The 25,773-nt window shown below is 39.8% G+C and overlaps 1 protein-coding gene across 5 annotated transcripts in view; it reads left to right on the forward strand.

The window, feature by feature from the left end:
* CTBP2 (C-terminal binding protein 2) overlaps nucleotides 1–25,773 on the forward strand; it is a 200,580-nt gene that overhangs the window by 94,901 nt on the left and 79,906 nt on the right. For 4 of the 5 annotated variants that reach the window (XM_083741227.1, XM_083741224.1, XM_083741225.1 and 1 more), the window contains one exon: nucleotides 24,130–24,290. The exons of the other annotated variant lie outside the window; for it this stretch is intronic. In XM_083741227.1, the coding sequence (XP_083597353.1) occupies nucleotides 24,233–24,290 (58 nt within the window). In that variant the 5' untranslated portion in view covers nucleotides 24,130–24,232. The remainder of the gene's footprint in view (nucleotides 1–24,129; nucleotides 24,291–25,773) is intronic. 5 annotated transcript variants of the gene reach the window in all.

The following is a 25,773-nucleotide window of genomic DNA, read 5'->3' on the forward strand; positions in this document are numbered from 1 at the left end:
TCTAGCTTTCTGTACGAAAGGAGATTTTAACAGGGAATGTGTTCACATATTACCTGCATTCTGAAGCAGTTCAGCCCAGAAGACTGTACCACTTCAGAAACAGCAGGAATGAATTAGCCCTAACACCAGGTAGATGAAATTGGAAGCATATTGATGCACTAAGATTACAGACTTTGATAAGGAAACTTTATTTTCTTTGATAGCACTTGTCCCTTCAGCTCATGAGGATGCAGCTGTAGCAAATCTTGACTAATTTTTTTTTATTTAAATGCTTAATTTACCTGTTAAATTTGATAACTGTTTTTAACTCCTGCATGGATGTTCTGCTATGTATGTACTGTATGTTTATACTGAAAACCGTCTGTGATCTATGGGAAAGAGGCAGTTTATAAATTTCTAAATTTGTAAATTTCTAAATGAATCAATGTAGTGAGTGATAAAACATGTCCAGTGTTTTGGAACAGAGCTGAAATCTGCATGGTTCTTGATTGCTATAGTGAATTTATTGGCTCTTTAGTTGATTGCAAGCTTGTGTAGGTCTAGATCAAAAGAACCTGTGGACATCTAGATGTTGCTGGACTCCCAACTACCATCAGCACCAGCCAGCACTGACTGTGGTGAGGGATGATGGGAGTCTAGCAATATTTGGAGGGCCACAGGTTCCCCACTGCTAGTATAGATAAATGAAAAAGGTAGAGCTTCGACAAGGATGATACGAAGTAGAGAGAGAGAGAGAGAGAGAGAGAGGGAGGGAGGAGTAAATATAAAAGGCATGCCTATAAGAATACAATGCTTCACTTGTGTGAGGTAAGCCAACAAGTGCTGAACAGTAAAGATTATTTTTACTAGTACAGTTGTTTTTTGGAAGTCAAATGGAATCCTTTCCAGAAGTCTGTTTGACTTCCAAAACGTTCAGAAACCAAACCATGGCTTCTGATTGACTGCAGGAAGCTCCTGCAGTCAATCGGAAGCTGCAGAAGCCCTGCTGGATGTTCGGGTTCCAAAGAATGTTTGCAAACCAGAACTCTAACTTCTGGGTATGTGGCGTTCGGGAGCCAAAACGTTTGAGTACCAAGGTGTTTGGGATCCAAAGTACGACTGTACAAATGCTGCTTGTCATAAATCCTCAAAATGTATATTTCAAATATATGTTATGAGGTATGAAGACCATAGATATTTTTGGTACTGGGAAAGGCAAAAGCAGAACTTTTCATTCATTGGTGTATTTTTCTTTTGTGTTCAGTGTATCTGGTGGATACACTGAGCCCATGATGAAGCTGGTTTCTTTATAACCAGATTTCTAAAGATCTGAGGCCAACTCTGAAGATCAAGGATGGAACATCTGTGGCTCTCCAAATGTTGGACTACGGCTCCCATCATCTCCATCCATGGGCCTGGGAGCTGATAGAAGTTGTAGTCCCAAGAGTAATTGGTGGCTCTCATTTTTCATACCAGGTCTAGCCTTGTCCTAACAGTTGCTCACCCTTTAGCATTACCTTATTGTAGCATATTAGCATTTGTGTGGGAAGTTTTATCATGGTTGCATTTTACTTTATTATTTCACAACTTTAAATATATTTCTGAATCTTTGGTCTTAGTTAACCATAGGCAACTAAAAAATGTGAATTCAGATTATTCTAATGAGAGAAGTTAATTGAAGAATGTATTAATGCTGGAACTAATTACCCCCCCCCAGTATGTTTTTTAAAAAAATCACATATATACACCTTGTTAAAAACACCCCAGCACATGAAATGACAATTCTGGAGAGGGCCTATGCTGAATATCATTGTCTCAAACCAATAATTGCTGATAAATTGAATGTTAGGAGTTCAGCTTAATCGGGTTTAGAATTTGGAATCAAACTACATCACAAATGTTGCTTCTATAAAATATGATTCTTTTGTTGCATTTGGAACAGCTTACTCAGTTCCTTGGCGCAGAATTAGCTCACCTGGCAGAACTGTAGTAGCTGTGCCAACATGACTGAAGTGGAGGCTGATTGTGAGGGCAGTTCTGTAGATAAATGTGCTTTTTTATGGTCTCTGTGTTGTCACATTCATGGAATTCTGTACCTTTGAAGAATTATCCCTGGAAAATTCCAGAACTGGTTTTCACTCCTCCCTCCAAAAGGTGAGGTCCTTTCTTGGGTGAATGCCGAATAGGATTGCAAAAGCCCCTACCTGCTCAATTCTTTGCTGGCTTGCCCCCACAGTGAAGTTAGCCTTCAATTTGCCTTAAGTATTGTTGCATCTCTTTTGTCTACTTTTCTTCTTTCTGTAACATGTATTTCTTCCCCTGTCTTCCAGCAAGGGGCCAATTGCATATAGAAACAGCTGCAGCCACATGAAAAACTGAAGGTGTGATACATACATATTTCTTCCCCAGATCCAGCTGTCAGGACTGTGCATGTCTAACCCTGTTAGAAAATTGGCAACAGTACCAATCAAGCAATTGTATAGGAAGGAAAACTAGGCAGAAGACTGGATTTGATCTCTCCCTGCCAATTGTGTTTTTAAAATACTTTTTTTATATTAATTTTCTATTAATACAAAATTTACATAATACACCATGGTCTGGTTCACAAATCTCACTAAGCCAAACTGTGGCTAAGCATGAATGCATAGATTCCTGGAAGGATATTGTGGCCAGTTTTTTCCTTCCTATTTCTTTGCTGCTGCAGTACATTAAGCTAAGCCAAGCCATGGCTTGGTTTAACATTTCATCTGAAACCATACTGTGGTTTAGTGTTCTCCAGTCTAAACAAAAGCCATAAAACAAGAACTAACCTTGGTTACAGCTTGTGGTTAGCCTGAAGAGCCCCAAACCATGAGCCCAAGCTCTGGTTTAGTTTATGTGAAACAGCAGCAAAATGACTGGGGAGAAGTGAAGTGACTACATCCTCCACTCTGGGAGTTTGTATGCTCAGATGTTCTCACGAAACAATGGCTTGGTAATATGTAGTCTCGGCTTCTATTCAGTTTCACAAGGATAATTTTGTATGTTGGGTTTTTTGAAGTAAATGCAAGCAGAGAGATTTTGAGCAAATTTATTACAAATTTGCAAAATAGCACTAATTGTTTGTCTGGGTTATACATGCACAATCACAGTTCAGGGCCTGATTTGTTAGGAACAAGGTGAGATTGTCTGTAAAGCAGACTACCTCCAGAAAACTCCATCATAAGCTGTCACAACAGGAGTAATCATATCAGGCATTATGTGTGGAGCCAGTGACCATTCATAAATAACATAAACACATGTTCATTGGATTTTAACAGAAGAAAGGAGTGAGATGCGCCTGCACTCTTAAAAAGAGACAGATGGGTGGCAGTCAGCTGCTGTTGGGAAAAATCTTCAATGCAGAGAAAGGGGAAGCACATAGCAAGAGACCAGTCAGGATTCTGGTAGCAGCAACAGGGAGTAGGCAGGAGAGCTACTTTTAAGCCTGATTTCATTAAATAGATGGGAGATGTCAAGATAGGTGAGTGAAGAACCCCAAAGGTATTTGGATTGGAAGGAGTGAAATTAAAAGGATTAAACGAGGGAGGGGGAGGGGGAGAGAGAGGGAGACTGTCACTACTTAGGTATAGTTTCTTTGTGATATCTTAAAGGTTGCTAATGCTTAAAAAAGCCCCAGGGGTCCAAAACTAATAAATATATGTGCAGGCAGGTTTGCTTTCAATCTCAAAACCTGCAAGAGTGTATAGACAGGTTAAGAAATGGCTTGCTTGCTCACTAAGCTGTGTGTGTGTGTGTGTGTGTGTGTGCGCGCGCGCACTTCCCTATCAAAATGAAAGAATGGCTTTTTTTATATTTAAAAAAATCCAATTTGGATTTTATTAATGACAAGCTTGTTTTCAAGTCATCTTCTTTGTTTGCTGCATTCTCCCAATTATTTTTGTTTTAAATATAACAACTTAAAACTTTTGCAGAAAATTAGCTCTTACCATTGGCAATCTTTAAAGCTCATTTCTATGAAGCTGTCAATGTAAGAATGTGTGCCATTATGTAGACTAGGTCCCCCCCCCTTTCTGGTTTCTAAAATTACAGGAGACCTTCCAGCAGCATTTAAAAAAACTCTGGATGCATTGGGACTTTAATTATGAAGTCCTATTTTTCTCAAGTGCCTGCTTCTTTGCTGTAGAAACATAGAAGGCCAGAGCCATAATGGTCTATTATGTCGGTGATCCATGGAATAATGCATCCCCAAGTAATAGCCATTAACTTCTATAGTGGCACTGATTTGCGCATTAAAGGGACCCCTAGTAGGTGTTTCTAGAGAAAACCATAACAGCTCTATAGGAGCCGCCACACTTCATTGCTTCAGTAATCTGTATATTTTGCAATATGGAGACACAAGTAGGCTTTTGGTACACAATGGAACATTATGACTGCAGATGAGTTGTCATAGGTTTAGGTTAATAATCTGTGGGCTGTTAGAATCCCAAAATAGCCTTGGTATTGCAAGCTGTTAAGTGTTCCTATGAAGAAATCTGCACACTGAGAACACAGGAAATGTGAACCTGATTATTTTTAAAAAAGCTGTGTCAAGGTTGGTCTTTTTGTTCGCATACCTCTCTTCTTATGAACATTAAACAATATGTATAATATTGTGGATTCATGGTTGAGCCACAAAAGATTTGGATGTTTGAAGATCTCAGGTCTCTAATGATGTTTATTGTATTTTTATGCCACTCTCCAACACATTTACAGGGCATCTGTCAAAAAGAACAATGAAGTTATTTCAAGAGTGAGTGAGTGTGTGTGTGTGTGTGTGTGTGTGTGTGTGTGTGTGTGTGTGTCCTCCTTGCTAGTGCCATGGAAGAAACAAACTATGATTTGTGGCTTTGTGTTGCATCTAAACCAGGGGTCACGTTTCGCATTGCTCCAGCCATGACTGGTAAGCCAAGAACAACCTTGGTTACAGATAATACAGAAGTTGGCTGGGAGAAAAGCAAACCACTATATCTGGTTCAGGTGCAATAGTAAGACAGATTGAGGTTCATTTCATCCCAGCACAAGCTGGGAGGAACAGGAAGAACTGAAACAAACATGATTCACTTATGTACAGTAACCAATGGTTTGTGGCCTTACCTTCAAAATTAATGTGGCCACTGTATGTGTGGCCACTGTATGTGTATGTGGTCACTGTATCTGTTATGTAGAACTCACACGGCTGCCATTTTCTAAAGTAAGGAGACAGCCATACTATTTTGCAGAGCTTTAGTATCCTAAAACAAGATACAGTCTTTCAGAGTAATACCCCAGCCATAAAATGAGGGAAAGCTTAAAACAGTAAAAGTTGATGTTCAATAGGTAAATGGCTAACACATGTGCTTCTACATTGTATGAGCTGCTCAATTTACTCCAGTGTGCTTGCCAGTTACTTGCAAGCAAGTTATCTGTTGAACTACATCCAGATATTTATCACATTGTTAGTGTTTGCATGTCACAGTAGTGAGTAAACCATAGTGTGAATGTGCATGCTGTGAATGTGCAGGTAGCTCTCTTTGCTCCTCCCTTAGCATGAGCAGGAACAACAAACTATAACACCTGGATTAACTTTTATGTCCCAGCCAGAGATCGTGGTTTACTTTGCTCAAACAAATCACAGTTATTACACCAAGGACAAACCGTTGCTTACCATGGTTTGTTTTAGTGTAAAGCTAATCCAGGGATTCTGCTTTATTGCTCCCGTTGGGGAGGAGTGAAGCAGGAATGACCTCCATGTTCATGGTAAACCATTAACTATAGTTGACTAGGGTGAGCAAACGGAGCTGTGGAACATAAAGGTAATGTGCCATTTATTTGCAAAATGAATGCAAAATTAAAACACCCAAAGCACTTTAGTTAATGAATGTGTAGTAGGATTGTTCCAAAGGCATAGTGGGAGGAACAAAAACTAACCTGAGTTGAGTCACCTCATTCTTGAATGCATGGATACCTGGACCTATTATAACATCATGCAAAATCCGTAATTTAAAAAGTGACCCTGAATACACAAATGCAAACGTTACAGTAGTCTCTCTCTCTCTCTCTCTCTCTCTCTCTCTCTCTCTCTCTGTGTGTGTGTGTGTGTGTGTGTGTGTGTGTGTGAGACTTCTCTGGAACTGAATCTATGAATGAAAACATAGGGTCTTTGGATCTTATATAAAGATGCGTCTCAGAAATGTTATGTGGCAACTAATGCTGATATAATATTTCTGGACTTGGGAATAATTTCTGACGGTGATGCTACAAGCTCTAAGCTTTGCACAATGCACATGTATCCCATATGTAGTTGTTTCCAGGGGATTTGCCACAACATAAATTAATTACAGGCTTCTTAAGGCTGCAATTCTTTGTACCCTTTCCCAGGAGTAAGACTCACTGAACCCAATGAATCACGCTTTCAGATCATAGGATCAGGCTTTAAGTTAAAGTAACTACCACAGGTTGCAACTTTGTATATTAATGCATTCCAAGGGCCCCTCTCCCCCTTAGTATGTAAGAGCTACTTCATTCCAAGCTGGTAAGCAACTACCCAAATTTGTTACTAAAGGGAATAAGTGGACCTGTTACAGAATGTTGCATTGTTTCCCCATCAACACTTTTTCAGCACTCCAAATGTTTTTGTTTGTTTTTTTAAATGAAGAAGTTCCTGGAGCACCTCATAATTGTAAGTTTCATACGTGTTCCCTCTACTGAAAATCAGTTTCCTTTCTTCCAACTAATCTTACATGGATATTGCTGAAATCCGCTTCCTGGCATCCTTGAAAAGAAAAGGTCCAATGAAAGTGGGAGAACCTCTGCACAGCCCTAGAAAGAACTGCTGGCACAATGGGCACATTGTCAGATGGTACAAGCATTGTGTCAGTTTTTTCCTGAACCCATCATATTTTAAGGGTCCCTCTGAGGTCCTGCACAGGGCCCTCCGAAAAACTGGAGCTGGCGTTGAAGAAATGTATTAGTTTATCTCTTAAGCACATGTTGTCATTATTAGAGAACTGTTAAAACATTTTCCTCATTGATACTAATCAGTGGGTGGCAAACAAAACACTTCTCCCTCTTTTCATTTTCCTTTATTCACAGCATCATCTACATAAGAAAAGAAGTGTATTAAGTAACATGAATCCCTTCAGGCTATTTTATTTCAAGTTGCTAAATTGGTACATACGGATGAAATTCCTTTAAGTTTCACTTGTAAATACAAGTTCTAAGTGAAAAGCTAAATTATGACTCCCAAATATATTTTGCTGAATATATTTAATGTTACTAGATAGCCATTTAATTTATGATGAATGCCAAATCTTTGATCTCCTGTACATGACATTTACAAAGCTGAGTATGCTAAATTAAGCCCCCAAAATGCATCATTCATGAAAAATGCTAAGTTAACCAATTCTGAGTGCCTCAGTTGGCACAGCAGATATGCCATTGATGAATTGCCCATTCCTTCCTACCATTTTGCTTCTGTGTGATCAGCAAGGACCTGCAGGCTTAAAAAACTAGAAAACTAAAATTGTTAGGCTAAATAGTATCATTAGAATACACTTACTTGTTAGAGAGTGGCCTGATTCACGTGTAATACTATGGTTAAACATTGTGCACTAAACTAATGACTATGGTTTGTTCATGGTTGTTAACCAAAGATATTGGCCAGGTTTGGACAAACAAATGAAACCATGGTTTAGTAAACCATACTTTATAAGCCATGGATTGGTGTTATATGAGAACCAGGCTCTTGATAACTAGTTACTTTTGCTTGACTCAGTGTTATTTGTTATATGGAATTGTGTGCAATTCTATACAAGCCTCACTAAAGAAATCATCCAGTTGTATATAAAGGGTGTATTTTACAGTAGTTGCTTGTTTGTATGTTGTTTGATCATCTACTTCTTAGCCACTTAGCTACTGTAATTAATGCATTGGTAGCCTCATGATTTGACTACTATAATATGTTCTATGGGGCTTGTCTTTGGATTGGCCCAACAGCTGCCGCTGGTGCAGAATGCTGTGACCTGGTAGTTGAGTGAAGCACTTAGATGTGCACGTATTATACCTGTGCCAAAGGAACTGCACTGGCTGCCAATCAGATGCCAAGCCGTGTTCAAGGTCTTGTAAATATGTGAATATTTTTGCCCAGGCTTTCCCTGACATGTAAGATTAGACCCTGATTTATGTGGATTAATCCCCTGAATCTCTGTTTTACTTGCTTTGATATGTTTTTATATTGTTTTATTGGTTTTAAGTTGTATTTTTGTTTTAGTGGATTGTTTTAATATATTGTACATAGGGTACACCACTTAGAAATGCTTTTAAATACGGTTAATTAATTAAATAAAGGCAGATACTGTGTATAAAAGGTATTGTTGACTTAAGGTTGGATTGGACGACAGGCATTCTGTGGAACCCACTCTTGGAGTTTGTTAGACCTCCCCCAGAATGAACTGCAGTGTTGAATACTAAAGTCTCCATTTTCAGTGTAGTCAGATAATGCACATCACGAAGGTAATGCCATACTGCATAAATGTATCTGGTGTAGTATATTAAGAGAGAGTTAGTACACTGAGAAGACTGTAGTGCAATCACCCCGAGTCATGTGAGGCAAATTCCTGTTCTTGAAGTGTTATAGAGAAAGTTTTATTTGTGGTAATGAAACGCAAATGGCAAGTAGAACTTTGTGGCTTCTTGGAATGGGTCTTGACAACAGTCAGAAGTTAAGATTTATAACATGGACGTGGAAGTTGGCAAAGTAGGGCCAAGATCTCAGCCCTCTGCACAATGATTTATGGACCACATACACAACTGCATTGTAAAAAGGGTGCTTGCAGTAGCAGAAAACTGCCTGTGTCCTGGACTGCACCATCCCTACTACTGTGGCATTTCAGTGTGATCTTCATAATGTGTAAATGTATCTTCATGATTTTTTCTTGTTTCCTTCTATGCTATAAATTTTAAAGGCTTCTCTCCCTGTGGCCCCCCCCCCAATGTTTACATGGAAAGAGATATTATGCCTTCATACCCAGGGAAATGAATAAATGTGCCTTTAGAGCCCTTTCCAAGAGCATCTTAAGACAAATTGACTGCATGTTCAGTATACATTAATAACGAGAGAGAACCGCCAGAATGTAAGTGGCCGTGGCTTATCTATTTGACAGTTCGAAAGTTCAGCTTTCCTTTCTTCGCCACCGAAAGAGCGATAAGAGCTCTAACCTTCAGCTCAGGAAACAGATAATAGTGCTCTGACACTGTTTACAGTTTTTCCACAGTTAATCATTTTTGAAAAAATTAAAAAAATACTAATTTGCTGCTTTTGAGATTAACAATGGATGGGTTTATTGCTTCTAGTGGCTGGGAGGGAATCCACTCTAGTTGTTGCGGCGCTTAACTGCATGTCTTGTAAGTGCTTAACTAAAGTCTTTTATGTCTCCTGGGCATCTCCTCTTGTCCTTGCTCTTGCGCATATATATATATATATATATATATATATATATATATATATATATATGAATGGATGTTACTATGTACCTGTGAAAGGAAAGGTTGAGAAGTGACAGTCATGAAATGAAAGTTGACAGAAAACTCCCTCCGTTTTTAAGCATCTGCTGATGAGGCTTACTAATGCAGCTCAAGAGCTGCATGTGGACCACTCACTCTAGTATAAAATGCCCTCTAATGGCCAAGTAAGCATATGACACAGGGTAAATTATAGGAAAAGTGTATCCTTTTTTCCTAGTGGCTTCTCTGTTGACTGCAGAAAATCAACTCAGAGGCCAGCCTGGAACTTGGAGTGAAGTGAGATTTGACTCAAAGTCAAGGAAAGGGTTTTGGACTAATACTTTTGTATACCTGCTTGCAGGATGAATGATGAAATTCACATGCTTGCAAACTTTATTGGCTGTTGTGCTGCAGGGAAATACATGAATAAAGGAAGGGCACCTGGTAAATATCAAAACTGGCTCTTACACATTTTTATAAGACTGCAGTAAAACTGTAATTTGCACAATTACTACAGGGATTATTATTATTATTATTATTATTACTTGCTTAAAAATACTATTTTATTGCACATACCATGTTAAAAATGTCACAACCCCCACATCAAGAACACAGCATCTCTGTGCATCAGAAATACAATACAAAAGTGCTTTGTGAGTGTATAACATTATTTATGTTTGATACACTTGGCGCTATAGATAAGAGGTTCAGAGAAACGTTCAAATCACAGACAAATTGACAATGCACAGGATTTTGTGGGGGGGGTGAACTTTATTACTGTACTCTTAGACAAACATTGTGCAGAAACATTATTTTAGTGTTTGAAGAATTTCATTATTTTGTTTCTTTCCTTAAATTAATAAATATTCATTGGCACACACAGTTCAGATTGCCCTGTAATATACTGTGGTGTGGTTTGTGCATGGCGTCAATTTTATATATTGTGGTTCTTTATTCCTGACTGGTTGTTTGGGTTTGTCTTTGAAGCTTGGTGTTTTGCTCAGGTCAGGAAATACCTGCTTATATGTGTGTTTTATCACAGAACTCTTTACTGGGAAACTTAAATTAAATTGTAATTTCTAAAGTGGTTGATTTACATACCCTCTGCAGCATGCAGCAGCTCAGTGTTGACAGTTCTGAAATCAGTGAGATATGTGGCTTTTCTTTTCTTTTTAGCCTAGCCCAGTAAGTACCTTTTAGGGTACACTTTTCAGCATGATTTGGAAATATATCACTAGCTGGTTAAAGCACAACACCAGTCCCCAGTGTGACATTATTTGAACCAGCTCTGGGAATCTTTGCTTCCTTGCCCCTTCATCCTCTATCTTCCAGTACTTACCAAAGTTCCCTTTTTGTGACAAACCACAGTTTGTTAAATCTAAAATAGAAAGCTATGGTTTTTATTTGACCTGAAAACCATTTGAAAGAAGGAATGTGGAAAGACAGGAGGAAACATTAGGCTGATTGGATTTCTTTTTATGGCTGGTTCATATATCTTTTATATTTGATCCAATGTAGTTTTTGTAACCATATTGTTACTGTTTCATATTTGATATAATTAAATTTATACTCTCTCCTTCTTCCTAAAGGGAGCCCAGGTTGGGCACAAACACAGATGTTTCAGATATAGTATGGAAGTGACTTTGGCAGAATAAGTACCCTAAAAGGGATTTATTTATTTAAAACACATATTAATAATAATAAATTAGTGCAATAATAATAAATAGTAGTTGTTATTATGAACATAAGCAATAATAATTATAACAAGTTAACAAAATGTTTCATCTCCCTGTCTCTATTTCCAAGTGATTATGCATTCTTTTAAGTCTTTAAATTTTGAATTTCTAGCACAAGATGTTCCAACTTTTCATACCAAGTAGACCTTAAGAGTATTTAGGCACAGAACCCATGCAGCCCATGGGCTGCACATTGGATCCCTCTGCTGTAGACCCTTTTCTTCCCATTCCCTTTGCTTCTTTGTGTTTTGGTGTTATTGTTTCCTTTTCTCCACAAGCAAGAATTCTTAGTGTTATCTTTTGATACTTCCTTTTATGTTTCTGACGTTATACTGTAAGCTGAGGCTTTTCATTTTCAGGTGCCAAACATTGCTGATATGTAGACTTTCCCTTCTGTTGAGTCTCCTCATATTTTAGTTCATTCTCTTTCTCAGCCCTGTTTGCATTATTCTTTCTTTTTTGGCTGCTCTTTGGTTTCTATTTTGCATTTTATCACTCACCTTATTTTTTTCTGCATGCAGAGATGTTTATTCTTTCCATTTTTCTAATTTCCCCTTTTTTTGTTCAGCTAAAGATGCAACCACTATATATACAAAAACACTCCTTTGGGATACTTTAAGACAGACACCATCTAGTTATATGATCTGCATTGATGCTTAGAACTTCATTCATTCATTCATTTGGGGGAGGGAACACCACACAATACACAGCTGCATTTAAGCAAGATTATCTATATGTTGTTCACTTGTGTATTTTGGCTGTTTGCTTAAAATTGTTGTCATCTTGTGTAAAAACCTTATAAGTCCCGTCTTGAAGTAAAGTTCATTGAAGAGAAAGGTACTTTATTTCCAGCTGTCAGGAATCACAGTTATTACTGAAACACTCTACTGATGTTTAACCTCTAGCATTTTTGCTTCTTCCATCAGAGTAAAGGAACAGACTTGCTCCATTTTTCTCCCCTGTAGTTTTTTATCTTTGATTATAACAATATAGCTTCCCCAGTCATTCTAGCTGCAGCTACTTTCAGTCTCTCTTTGTTATTTTGTGACCCTTAATGTGAAAAGTGAAAAACAGTAGCTGTGATCGAGGACACTTGAAATGAAGTTCTCTGTAGTCTAGTTCTAGCAAGGAACTGTTAAATGATTACTGTGGTTGCAAAGTATTTTTAATACCCAGCACCTAGGTCCAGCCCTCCTGAGCCAAAACACTATGACATGGTCATGGGTTAAATTGTACCCCCTGATTATAATGGGAAATGCCTCTATTCCAGGCTCTTCCTTCCTTTTTGACACTTTGGCTACCTCATTGGTATCACCGAGAAAGATAGAAAACTGATCTCCCTGGAGATCCAGTCAGCCTTGATGAATGGTGGTACACAACTAAATGTAGCCTAGTAAAACATATGTTGAACTGCACAGAGTTGCAGGTGAATTGTAGTGCAAGCTCCTCCAAACCCCCCCCCCATAGTGCACTCTTGTGCAAGAACTCCTGTCTAAAGTAACTCAGCATTTTCAGCAAAAAACAGTAACGTCACCAAAATTCATAATTACCTGCTGGAATTTGTCCAGATTGTCTCAATATTGTGACTCGGGTACTGTTTCCCTGAGAAGTTCTTCCAGAGCTTGAGGTATTAGATGGGGTTCTGAGCATGCATGTTGAGCATTCAGCAGGCCCAGTCACCCAAATCCAGCTGCTTTATATAGATATATGAGCAGTTCTTTGATGTTAATCCCTTACCAAATATATTGTTGATTGCTTTGTAGTGCATGACCAAATCACGTGATTATGCAGTCTTTTTTGTCTGGTGAATATCTTCTCTATTTGGAGTAGTCAGCAACTGCTTATTGAAAACATTTTACGTGGTTGTTGTCATTCCTCATCCCCCCCCCCACCGCCTTTTGCCAGCCTGTTCTAAAACACCCTCTCTTGTACCAGGTATGTTTGTTGGACTTGAATTTTCAGGTAGCTTTCCACTACGGCTGATGCTATGGAGTTGATGCAGGTGAAGCTACGTAATTAAAACTCCCAAAGAGGCAGTAGTGCTGTGTACATGTTATCAGATGCATACAAACTGGTTCTGAATTGAGTTTACATGAATAAGCCTATCAGTCCCTAACCTACTGTGGTGGAAAATGCTGGACTGCTTTATATGCTTGCTTGATCAGTTAATGTAAACAGCTCAGAAAAACACATTAACCCAGACTTGTAGAACATGCAGCCTGACACTATAAAGGTATAAACTGTACATTTTGGCCTGCTGTTCACAGACACAGGCAGGCATCCAAAACAGAAGGTTTATCAAGATCACAGGTTCTGCTAGGCCTGCTTTTACCTGTACTATTCTCAATCTATTTCTAGAAAATATTTATTCTCCCTACTGAACCATTTAGATATTTTTTTAAAAAACTGTTAACACTAAAAGTCTTTATGTTTGTGAGATAAAAGGCATATTAATAGTTAGTGGCCTCTGATCATTTCTGTGTCCATATAATAATGATAAAATGGGTTGTTTCACAGACTGTTACTATCAGACTACCCAATCTTATCCATCAGCTATGTTTACATGCAGCAGCTGACTTCTAGGTCACGCTCCGTGGCAAGGGAGCAATTGTTCAGGCAGGTGCCCCTAGTGGGCCCTTGGTGTTCCAGTGATTCCAAGTCATTGTAGTTGACAGGCAAGGTATGGTTCATAGGTACACAGACAGCAGGTAGGGCATTAAGGTAAAGGTAAAGGTACCCCTGCCCGTACGGGCCAGTCTTGACAGACTCTGGGGTTGTGCGCCCATCTCACTCAAGAGGCCGGGGGCCAGCGCTGTCCGGAGACACTTCCGGGTCACGTGGCCAGCGTGACATCGCTGCTCTGGCCAGAGCCAGAGCTGCACACGGAAACACCGTTTACCTTCCCGCTACTAAGCGGTCCCTATTTATCTACTTGCACCCAGGGGTGCTTTCGAACTGCTAGGTTGGCAGGCGCTGGGACCGAGCAGCGGGAGCGCACCCCGCCGCAGGGATTCGAACCGCCGACCTTTCGATCGGCAAGCCCTAGGCGCTGAGGCTTTTACCCACAGCGCCACCTGCGTCCCAGGTAGGGCATTAGGAAGAGGCTTTTCGTAGAAGACAGCCCTTCCAGCAGTGCCAAGATGGCAACACAGCTAAATTGTTTGACCATCATTGTCCAATGATTTTGGGAATGAACACAGAAACAGTACTACCTGTAGCCTGCTTTTTCACCCTTTTAATACTCACATGCATTTGGCGTTCCTTTCCCATCCCACCTGAAAGCTTTTTATTTGTTAAAGGTGAATAAGTGATGAACAAGTTGTCTTAGTGATGATTGGGACACAGCCTACTTCAGCACATGATGAAGCCAGTGATTCTTGTGACAGAAGGCCACAAAAATAGTTGTATGAGCAGTTCACTGGCTAGTCTGGTAAAATGGTTTGTTTACTCAAAGAACCTAAAGAAATGATACTCTTTCCCATTTTATATGAAACCAATTGTCCATTTGGAATGTTCTCTCAGTGTCAGGATTGAAAAATGGACCACAGCAAAATACTGACCTTTTCATGAGAGATTTTTTCCTGTGTTACTTATCAATCAGCAGTTGGCATATTCTTTCTAGTGTGGAGATAAAAGATTTATATTGTTTACTCTCCCATCATCACCACCTCAGCCTAACAACATTGTAAATGTTCTCATTATCCACAGAAATGTCTAATCTCCAGAATCTCTTAAGAGTGGGTCTTGAAGATATTTCATGGCTGTGACTTTTATGTAATAGAATTGCTCCTATAGAAGTATTTTCTTTTTCTAGCTATGTAATTTTTTTCATTCATGTACTCTGAGGGTTTTTTGTTTTTTTGTTTTATTTCACTTAGTTTGTTGGGAAAGTATTCAACCATGTATGTGTTTTCATATCAGAAGAGAAAGAAAATAGCCTCTCTGAGGGTTTGGGGCTTGATGGATACTGGGTGGTTTCAGTCCTACCAAATTTAGAACTGGTTGCTGGTTAATTGTGTTGGAAAAATGTAAAGGCAGTTGGATGGACTGGTCATATTACTTCCTGCTGTTTCCTAGACAATAGAAACTGCTAAGTCTCAGCTAAAGCAGCCAGAAGATTTAGAATAGAATTTTGACTCAGTAACATAGTTCATCTTGTTTACTTTTCTGTGCAGTTCACAGTAACAAAGTTGTAGTTCTGTGGAAGTGTTTGTTTGTTTCTTGCTAGTGGAGAGTTTAAGTTTGATCTCCTATAAACTTCTAACAGATTTTATTATTCCCTTGAAATGAGAAAAGAACAGTGTTTTTCCATTGAAAGAAATTATAGTGACCAAGGAAAATGATTCAGTAGAACCAAATGTCTCCATTTATCAAAATCTGATGCTTTTTGTTTGGCTCCCGCCGATAGGACCATAGTCTCTAACCTCCTCCCCTGTTAGGATCACAAACCTTCAACACAAAGGAAGAAACTGTACAGGTGAGATGGAACCAGTCTCCACTATCCACAACTGAATAGATAAGATAATATCAATATCAGTTCTGTTCATGAAATACATTTTTCTTATTGGGATTATGCAGTATTGTGTGCTCAGGGAGCAAAAAAACATGAACTTCTCTAGATTCTTTTTTTCTCTCTCTTTAGAAACTAGTAGTATATCAGGGACACAGGTGGCGCTGTGGGTTAAACCACAGAGCCTAGGGCTTGCCGATCAGAAGGTTGGCAGTTCAAATCCCTGCAACAGGGTGAGCTCCCGTTGTTCAGTCCCAGCTCCTGCCAACCTAGCAGTTCAAAAGCACATCAAAGTGCAAGTATATAAATAGGTACTGCCCCAGTGAGAAAGTAAACGGCGTTTCCGTGCGCTGCTCTGATTCGCCGGAAGCGGCTTAGTCATGCTAGCCACATGACCCAGAAGCTGTATGCCGGCTCCCTTGGCCAGCAAAGCAAGATGAGCGCCGCAACCCCAGAGTTGTCCATGACTGGACCTAATGGTCAGGGGTCCCTTTACCTTTATCTTTAGTATATCAATAAACACATACCCCATCCATTTCCTCATCCTGGTAAGCCCATGCTGGGCAAGGATAACAAAATACAAAATGTGATCATTATCATGTGCAAAACAAACAAAAACTAGTGTAATTTTATACATAACCAAGGATCGGTATTTTTCTCACTGTATGCTTAGTCTGCTAATCTGCATCTGTTATTGATACAAAAGAATTTGCCCTGCCATTAGCTTTGTATTTGCTTTTTTCATTTCATATATGTGCATTTCTGATGGACATTAAAAAAATGAAAGATTCGGTCTCAGGGTGAAGGTTGGGCAAGTAATCAAATAAATAAGTAATAGTAATGGAGGTGTTCACAATTTAAGCAGCAGGTGGATTTCATGCCTTCAGTTCAATTGCAAGGATATCCACAGGCCAAATACATTACTGAGCAGTGCCCATTTCACTGTTGTTGGAATAGACCCTTCTTCGTGTTGGGTATAACACCCTCCTCGTTCTTTGTTCTGTCATGGACTGCGGGTATTTAAAACGCAATCCTAAGAAGAACTGAAATATTATTATTTTTTGCAATGTGTTATTACTTTTCATGCTGTCATGGTTAAGTAATCCCCCACTAATAAATAAATAAATAAATGCCTGGGGTAATGTCCGAGCACTTTCAGGGAAATTTAAATTTTGAAAGACACCGCTGGAGACTAGCAAGGACATGCAATTACTATATGTAAATCACTTCAGTTGTTTCCTAATCTTGCTGAAGAGCAAAGAATTACAGTTTCCCCCCCTGTGTGTATCTTTTCGCACTCAGATTTCATTATATGCTGAAACGGTGCATATATGTATGCGTTAATTGCTCTCTCTGCTTTCAGTTGTGCTTAGCCTACTTACTACTACTGTTTTAGAATTGGGTTTTATTTTCAGATTGCGTAGAGATCATTTAGAAGAAGTGGTAGGTGTGTGTATCCTGCTCAACTAATGGAAATCTTTTTATTAAAGAGGAATCCCCTCTGTGTTTCTGTTGTTTCCCTAGCATATCTATGCCACCCCAAATCCTGGCTTGGGGAGCTTGTTTTACTCCAGCAGGTTTTAAAAACAGGCTCTTATCACTGCATGGTATCATCATGGGCACCTGTCAAACTTAAATGGGATGGGCCCAATCATGGAAACTCTATTAATTTGTGAAGTACATCTACAGCGTAATTGGTGCCTTTATCTTCAGAGTGTTTAAACATGTAGTGATGTACTTACAGATTTCATAGGCATTGTGTTTTGTGCTTTTTATACTGGTTTAAATGATATGGAACTGGTGCATGAAGTGGGGTTTTTTAGAGCATGGGTAGGCAAACTAAGGCCCGGGGGCTGAATCTGGCCCAATCGCCTTCTAAATCTGGCCTGCGGATGGTCCTGGAGAGTAGAATGTGTCCTTTTATTTAAAATGCATCCATGGGTTATTTGTGGGGCCTGCCTGGTGTTTTTACATGAGCAGAATGTGTGCTTTTATTCAAAATGCATCTCTGAGTTATTTGTGGGGCATAGGAATTCGTTCATTTTTTCCGCTTCAAAATATAGTCCGGTCCCCCACAAGGTCTGAAGGACAGTGGACTGAAAAGGTTTGCTGACCCCTGAGTTAGAGGGTATCTTCTTGTATGTTGATGAAAACTCAGAAAGGTATTTTAATATGACCAAAAGTAGGAGTCCTTGGGGCATGGCAGATCCCTGTTGGTTCTTTAGTCAGGTAGGAACAGATTAGAGTTATGGAACCTGAGATAGCTCCAAGCAGACCACTTCACTTGACAAAGTCTGAACATCAGCTGAGGCCCTTGATGCCTCTTGGGCCACATTACCATATACATGTGCTACCTCTTTCTTGAAGAGTGGGGAGCTTTGGATGTTTTAATCCTCTGGTCTGGAGCTTTACATACGATTGCATCTCAGCCATCTCCTGCCTTTTGTGTTGCCTGCCCTGGGGAGTATAAGGCCACTGGTGTAAGGGACCAGTTCTTTAGTGGAACCTAGTTGAAAAGCTGCAGCTCAATATCAGGACTCCAGTCTGGATCATAGCTGTCAACGTTTCCCTTTTTTAAAGGGAAATTCCCTTATTCGGAATAGGATTTCTCGCAAGAAAAGGGAAAAGTTGACAGCTATGTTCTGGATTCATGCATCTGCCGGTTCACTGCTAGTCTTGCTGATGCAGCTGCTTTCTCCTCTCAAGTTCAGTCATGGAAATAGACTGGAGAGATTCACTCTGTGCAGTGTACTCCCAAATGAACTACGCAAGTTCATAAATAAGAAACGCAAGAGATCAATATCTTGTAATATAAGATTACTTAAGAAACTAGAGATCTATTTATTAGGGATGTGCATGGGACCCAAGATTCACCTTGTAGCTGTGTATAATTTTGATCTCTCTGAGTTGCTCTGTTCTCTTTGATCTTTAATTTGAATTCTGAGCTGCTCCATGCAAAGCTAAGGCTTGTGTTTCCCATCCGTTATAATGGCGAATCGAAAAACAGCTATAACCCTTTTGGCCAAAATGGATGAAATTTATAGTCTTATAAGCATTTCCAGAGCGGATTAAGCTGCCAAATCGCAAATATGTCCAGTTTTTGTTTTGTTTTTTGGTGGGGGAAGTGAAAGGGATTCATTTCCCTCCATAATCCCACATGAGAGGACAAAAGACGGTTGTCTCTTGCTGAGTTGTATGTATTCTTGCTTGTACATTTTTATTTGTTTGTATATCTGCCTGCAGCTTCACACTGCCCTTTCCTTACCAGTACAGAAGCCCCACTCCTGATTTCTTATGATTTCCACATTGCATCCCTCTGCACTTCATCCCTGACCCTCAGGCTTTTCAGGGGTCTCAGCGGGGTGTGATGTGAAAGCCCCAAAGTGCAAGCTTGCCCTGTTTTGCTTTCCTCTGGATCCAAGCCAGTACAACATCACCAATAAATGGTATTGCTAAGCTCAGTGAGGATCTAACTTTTTAGAAATAGTTATAGGCAGAGAAGTTTTCCTCTTAGAGCATTTGGGGGCTGGCAAGGGAAGTGTATGATCACACCAGCCCACTATTGATTTAGGAGTATTGGCTGCACAAGCTCCTACAATGCTTGGTTGGAGTGCATTTTACAGGGTTACTCAATGATTGAAGTATAGTTTATGAAATTATGTAACTTTTCACTCATTCCATGGTAACTGTATTGTAGAAGGATCGTTGCCATTTCAGATTTGTGTTTATCAAGCAACAAAGGACTTGTGTACTTGGCTTGATTTTCGAAGCAGACCTTTTTGTGTGAAGCCTGTGAGCAAAAACTGAACACAGATTTTTAAATTTTTTTGTTTCCTTTACTTTTCGAAGTCATGTTTGTATGTTTTTTGAAGTGGTGTGTTTTGAAACCCTCCTTACCTTTGCTCCTAATAAATGCAATCGTTTTAAGGTTATGGATGTCTTTCTCTCTTTTTAGTGCAGCTCTCCAATTTGCATGCCTTAAAAGATTTATTACATTTTTTAATTACCATGGAAAAGTAGTAAGGTTTTTCTTTCCTTTGTAATTCTTCTGTGTTCCTGATGATCTAAGAGTTCCTGCTGTTGTCATGTGCAGTTGGCTTAAGTGCAAATATTTTACATGCAGAGATTTTCAGCTTTGGAAATAATGAAGCCATTAAAATTGTTGTTCTCAAGAATTTGTTTTAAATTGTGTGTTTAAGGCTGGTGCTTGGTAATGAGAGAGACAGAAACGCCAGGCTCTGTTTTGATTGCCATCGCTCCCAGGACCACACTGCTGGTAACATACAGAACGTGTTCACAGTTTTGATGTTTGACTCTGTAATATCATAGTATCTATGCTAGCCATACCATTTGCTACTTGATGGCGTCTCTGGAAGGAGTACCAATTGTCTCTGACTGAGAACCCAGATGGTAAGATTGTCCCTGCTGTAGTGAAATAATATCAAGTTCAGGGTCCATCACTTCAAATCTTGCTTCCCCTGAATGGAACTTCTTCTGCCCTGTCATAGTATATCTCTGGATTAGCCTGTTTACGTGCACGGCTGACACTGGTTTGATATCTGCCCGGGTGAAGCAACAGAAAGATGAAATTATGGGTCTATCCTGTATAGAGCAGAGACAGGTATCCTACAGATGACGCAGAAACTGTTAAAAACTGAAGGTGGCAGCTGTGGTGGTAGAAGTTATAGCGAGGCTTGCTTGTCTGCTCCTTGCTTGAATATTTAGGGGAGTAAAGGATACCGTTTGTGCTTCTCCCACAAGCAAGAGGTACTCTGTACATCGTGGGGAATTGTGTGATTCTCTGCATCTCATGTATGACTCGGTGACGGGGAGTTTCTTTCTTTTCTTGTATGCCTGCACACTTTCCCCTATTTCTTCATCTTCAAAGTTGGTCCCAGTTCTCACCATAAAGTTGCTCATACCTGATATAAGCTAACTTCCTACTAGTCAAGCCCAAACAGACTTGTTCCTGCTTTTTATTCTACTGCCCTATTCCTGTTAGAATGTGAAGAGTGCTTTCATTAAACTGAGAAATGTTGACAGTGAAAATTACTTCACTTCTATTTATCTACTGTATTTATCTGCTGTAACCTTTTATTTATGTACATAGGTCCCTCCCCCCTTTTATTGGTAATACAATAAACTCTTCCCTTAAAAACCTTCTTTGCCTTGAATTCAGAGTTTAGGTATTTTTTTTTTTTAAATGCAGGATTAATTATTAATAGGACTGGGAATCATGGTCTTTAGAATCTTCACATTTTGAGGGAAAAATCAATTAATTATTACTATAAATCTCTGTGATTATGCTGCAGTCGTATTGCTGGGAAATTGGCCATTAACTACCAGGAAATCGCCCATCTCCTATCAGTCAGAATTCAGCGGCACCAGTAAGCCCCTGTTCCTTTTATAAATTAACTATCAACGTGATGCATAATTGATAACCATCTATAATAATAACAATAATCTCCGTGAAATTGTGATCCTGCTAGGCAGTAGATTTGTTACAGTCTTCTCCCCCACCCTCCCAAACCCCACAATAGTATCCTATTGCATTTGTTAACTATTAATAGCCAACAGTTTCTGGCAAACTGAAGCTGAACTTCCTTCTGGGATGCTGTGTTAGACAAACAGATAGGATCATAGCTGTAAGGAGGCAGCATTACCCAGACCTGCAAAACGTTGTGATAATACTCGTCTCTTAATGGCATTTGTAGAAACCTGTTGGATTACTCTTTAAAAGCAATATTACAAAACAAACCTACAATGACCCCAGTTCAGCTCTAGTCATGACAGACAGTAGCCCTGAATATGGAGACAAGCACCATCTGGGTGATGCATTTAACCAGTGGACCCAAGATGATCATTGTCATGCAAATGTAGATCGAGTTACCCGCCAGTCTCCACATTGCCTATGATGCACAGAAACTTGTTAGTATATTTGGATCTCTTGAACAGTAATGGGGAGAACATATGTGAAGTTACTTACATAGCAGCAGATATTTTGCTGCCTGAGGCGAAGGGCAGGACGGTGCCCTCTCCCAAGGCACACACAGAAGCCAAGTGGAATGGTAGTTGACTGTTACTCCAATCCTGGTGAAAGGACAGTGTCTTTTACTGCAGTTGAGGGAAGCAGGCTAGCATAGGGGAACAGGGCAGGCCACAGGGCACTCCCAGCTCTGGCCACTCCCCCCACCTCAGCACCTGCTACCTGAGGCAGTTCTTGTTGTCCCTCACCGTAGGGCCAGCCCTGCATGGCAACCCCTCCCCTCACACCTCCTTCCACTCATTGAGAGCCTCTCTCCACATTGCATTCATCGGAAATATGACTTTCCAATCTAATTTAGGTTTCAACCGCACCTTGTCTATATAGTGCAACTTTCCAAATTGCTTCTATTACCTATTGCTTTCCCATGCATGTTCATAGACATGAGCAAATACTACACATTGTTTGAAAATATTTCTAATATATATCTAGAACACTAGCCAGTCTCTACCTGTCCGCTGTCTTATTTTACATCCACTCCAGGGGTTGGCACTGCCTATTGGCTTCCTCCTCCTTCGTCTCAATGTTGTCCCTTGTAGAACTCAGCAAGGATGGAGACAAAGCTAGAATTAGTTGGCTATGCCTGCCATCGGCTGTAGCTTGGTCTGTCACTGGCTGTGGCTCCACCTATTGGCCTCTTCGCCCTACTAGTGGGCACCAGCTGTTACTGGACAACTGAAACAAAATGTTGCATTGAATCCTCACCCTCTCACTGGAGAGTTTTTGTTAAGGGTGGAAGCCAGGATACTGTACGGTTTAGGGTGTTCAAAAGGTCAACTCTCTATTCCCTTCCACTAGATCGTTTTGGGGGTATTTCAGCCCCCAAATAACATTTTTAAAAGCATACATTGAGTTTCATCTAAGCATCCTGATACCTCCCTCTTACTTATCAGTCCCCACCCCTTCTTTTTGCTTCAGCACTGAACTACTTGAATTTTATATTAGCATGAATAATTTTAATGGAGTGTGAGTTATGTGGAAGTTTGACGTCCTGTAGAAACTGCACATTCATAGATTGACTCCCTGTTATGTGTGCATAGTATTTTATAGGCACCTATGTTGTCATTCACATTTGATTAGACTTGCTTTTAAGCACCCTGCAGCTATCTTTTCTCTTTGAGTAATTATGCTGAGGTTCATGACTCTTACAAAGGAATCCACTTTACTATTAATTTACTTCTGAATAGTGCTGATCTTAGGGAGGCTTAAGGGAAGGTTGCCAGGCTGTTAACAGGTGCTAGGGATGAGTTCCATTTTAACATTATGGGATAGAAGCTGCAGATACATATATGAAACTTCAAACCTCTTTTAGAACCCAAGCTTCAAATGTATGTTGTCTCACAAACATTACTTAGGCACCAATCAGTGGAACCTCAAAGGACACCTAAGTGAGCAAGTACTGTATTGAGATTGTCAAACACACCATATTCTGGGTCACATTTCCCCCACCACCAGCACCTTGTCATCCAGAAAGGAATCACATGTAGGGTTGTTTTACTTGGTAAAATTTTAATGCATTTGGTATACAGTTGCCTGAAATCTGATGTTGGTACAAGGTCTTTTTTCTCCTTTTCACTTTTTCCAAGTTCATTTAAGTATGGTGTGAGCCAGGGCTTTTTTTCCCCAGCCACAAAGGCAGACATATAGAGAATAATCCACAAAGGCAGACATATAGAGAATAATATATAGCTTCAGCAGCAACAAGGCAAAGTCTGAGATGAAAAGCAGATAGTCTCCAGAAGGAGTACTGTAGATGCTATAGCTTCTTTACAGTTTCATTTAAACATTTGCTGTCCCATATCTGCAGCAGGAGTTTGCATAATGAGGGCTCCATAGTGAACAAAATGTCTTAATGGCAGCAGTTGTGTGTGTCTTTTCATGGGGATGTTCCTCCTGTCCCTGCATTAGTCTGCTCCAGTGAGGCTGTGTCTATTCCATGTAACATGTTAGTGCACCACTGTTATGTTTTAAGCATTGAAGCTGGCAGTTGCTAGTGTTGTGGTGCCAGCTTGCTCTCTTGTCCTCAAAGCATGACTGTGGTGCAGTGCCACTGGCTATGATATTCTGCTTCCACAGCACTCATCTGGGCACTTTAAGGGAAGGTGTATGAACTTCTAACTGCTGTGTTGCAGTTAGAAATAAAATTCTAGCCCTAAAACAAAAATGTGTGCAAACATTTCTATTTTTCCCCGTCACTTGCACAGTGAACATGGGGCACCCAGATTTTAGCTCATTGTCTTAGGAGCGAAATGCACCAAAACTGTTTTCATTCTGATGATATGAGAAGCATTTCTAGACAGTTTCAATACAGATGTTGTTTTACAAAGGGCCAACGATGTACAACTCTCTTCTTGTTGCAGGATTCAAAGTGACGTTATGCACTCGGACTACTGTGAATTTCCATAAGTTCTTGGGGGATTGCTTTATCCTTTGATTCCAAAAGTTGTAAAACACAGTAGCGCAATGGCACTTGTGGACAAACACAAAGTCAAACGGCAGCGATTGGACAGAATTTGTGAAGGTAAGCCTTGATGTAACCTATACATCTACTGAACAGTTCCTAAGACTTTTAGGAAACTTGCCAATCTCACATTTCATTTTATGGAAAGCTAGTTCAGTGCTAATGCCCTCGTAGAAATACAACACAAAGCAGAGAGCTGCAGCCTGGCAATGTATTTGTACCTTGTAGTTGTAGACAATTCACATTATATGTATATATTTTTTTCATGCCGGTTAATATGCAAAACCTTGCCTTTATTTGGTAATGTTCAGGTGCTGGAATTATCCTACATCTACTAATGTGAAAAAAATTAAGACATCCTTTGAAAATCCCAAACCCACATAACTTGGTTTGTAAAATGTAAAGCCAATTGCATTACAGTATTACTTTCCTCTCCCATTCTTCCAGTTTACATTTGGCTGCTTTTTTCACTAATGGGAGAAGTCAACATTTTATTTGTTTATTTCAACATTTACGACAAAATCACACTTGGCGGTTTAGAGATAAAAATACAAATCTCAACAAAATAAATCAATCCTAACAATAAACAAAATAAGCAGAGAGTTAGGAAACACATAATAAAAACTACCTCGGCAACAGCGGAATGCTAGCTTTGAACGTTTGTTGCAGTAACTTCTATGAAGGCAAACAAATGTTGTTGCTGCCAAAAATAGATCTCCGTATCAGGTTTCCTTCTATTATTCCATAATATCAGCTTCAGCTTGCCTCCATGGTTCTGAAAAGCATTTCCCTGTCTTTGCCAGCACCAGCCAGTGATGTGAAGTGGACATGCGAAAATGCACATTTTGTAATGAATTCCTGGGCAATGTTTAGGTGTGTGGTGTCGTGTGGGGAGGTTACTTCCCATGGTGTTGTCTTTTTAGTGGCAGTCCTGCCTTTCTCTGCAATATGTGGTTCTTCCCCAAAGCTCAAGTAAAGCGCGTGAGGTGGTTGTAGATGTACAGTCTTACCTTGAAAGTCGAACGGAATCCATTCCGGAAGTCCAAAGCACAGCTTCTGATTGGCTGCAGGAAACTCCTGCAGCCAATCAGAAGCCGCGGAAAACCCACTGGACATTTGACTTCCAAAAATAGTTTGCAAACCAGAACAGTCACTTCCGTGTTTGCGGCATTCAGGAGCCAAAACATTCAGGGACTAAGCTGTTCCAAAACCAAGGTACTACTGTCATTAGTTAGTTATTTGCTCACCATCATCATTGGTTTATCTCTATACTGCTTTTTTGGCCCTTCAAAGCTGTGAACAGTGTCTTACGTAAGATAATACAATCAAATTATAGTAAATACTACTACATGCAGTAAATCAATAAAAATATAAAATAGCAGCAACCCAGGCACACCATGAATTAACACTTGTATACCTTCATGGGGTTCATGTGTGCTCTCCCCACTAACATAGCTGCCATCCACAAACAATGGGACACACAATAGACTTTTCTCTGGAAACAGCTGCAGGCAGTACTCCCCCCCCAGGGGGTACTCAGGGT

This window comes from Podarcis gaigeae (genome assembly GCF_964106915.1).
Source record: "Podarcis gaigeae genome assembly, chromosome: 5".
Lineage (NCBI taxonomy): Eukaryota > Metazoa > Chordata > Lepidosauria > Squamata > Lacertidae > Podarcis > Podarcis gaigeae.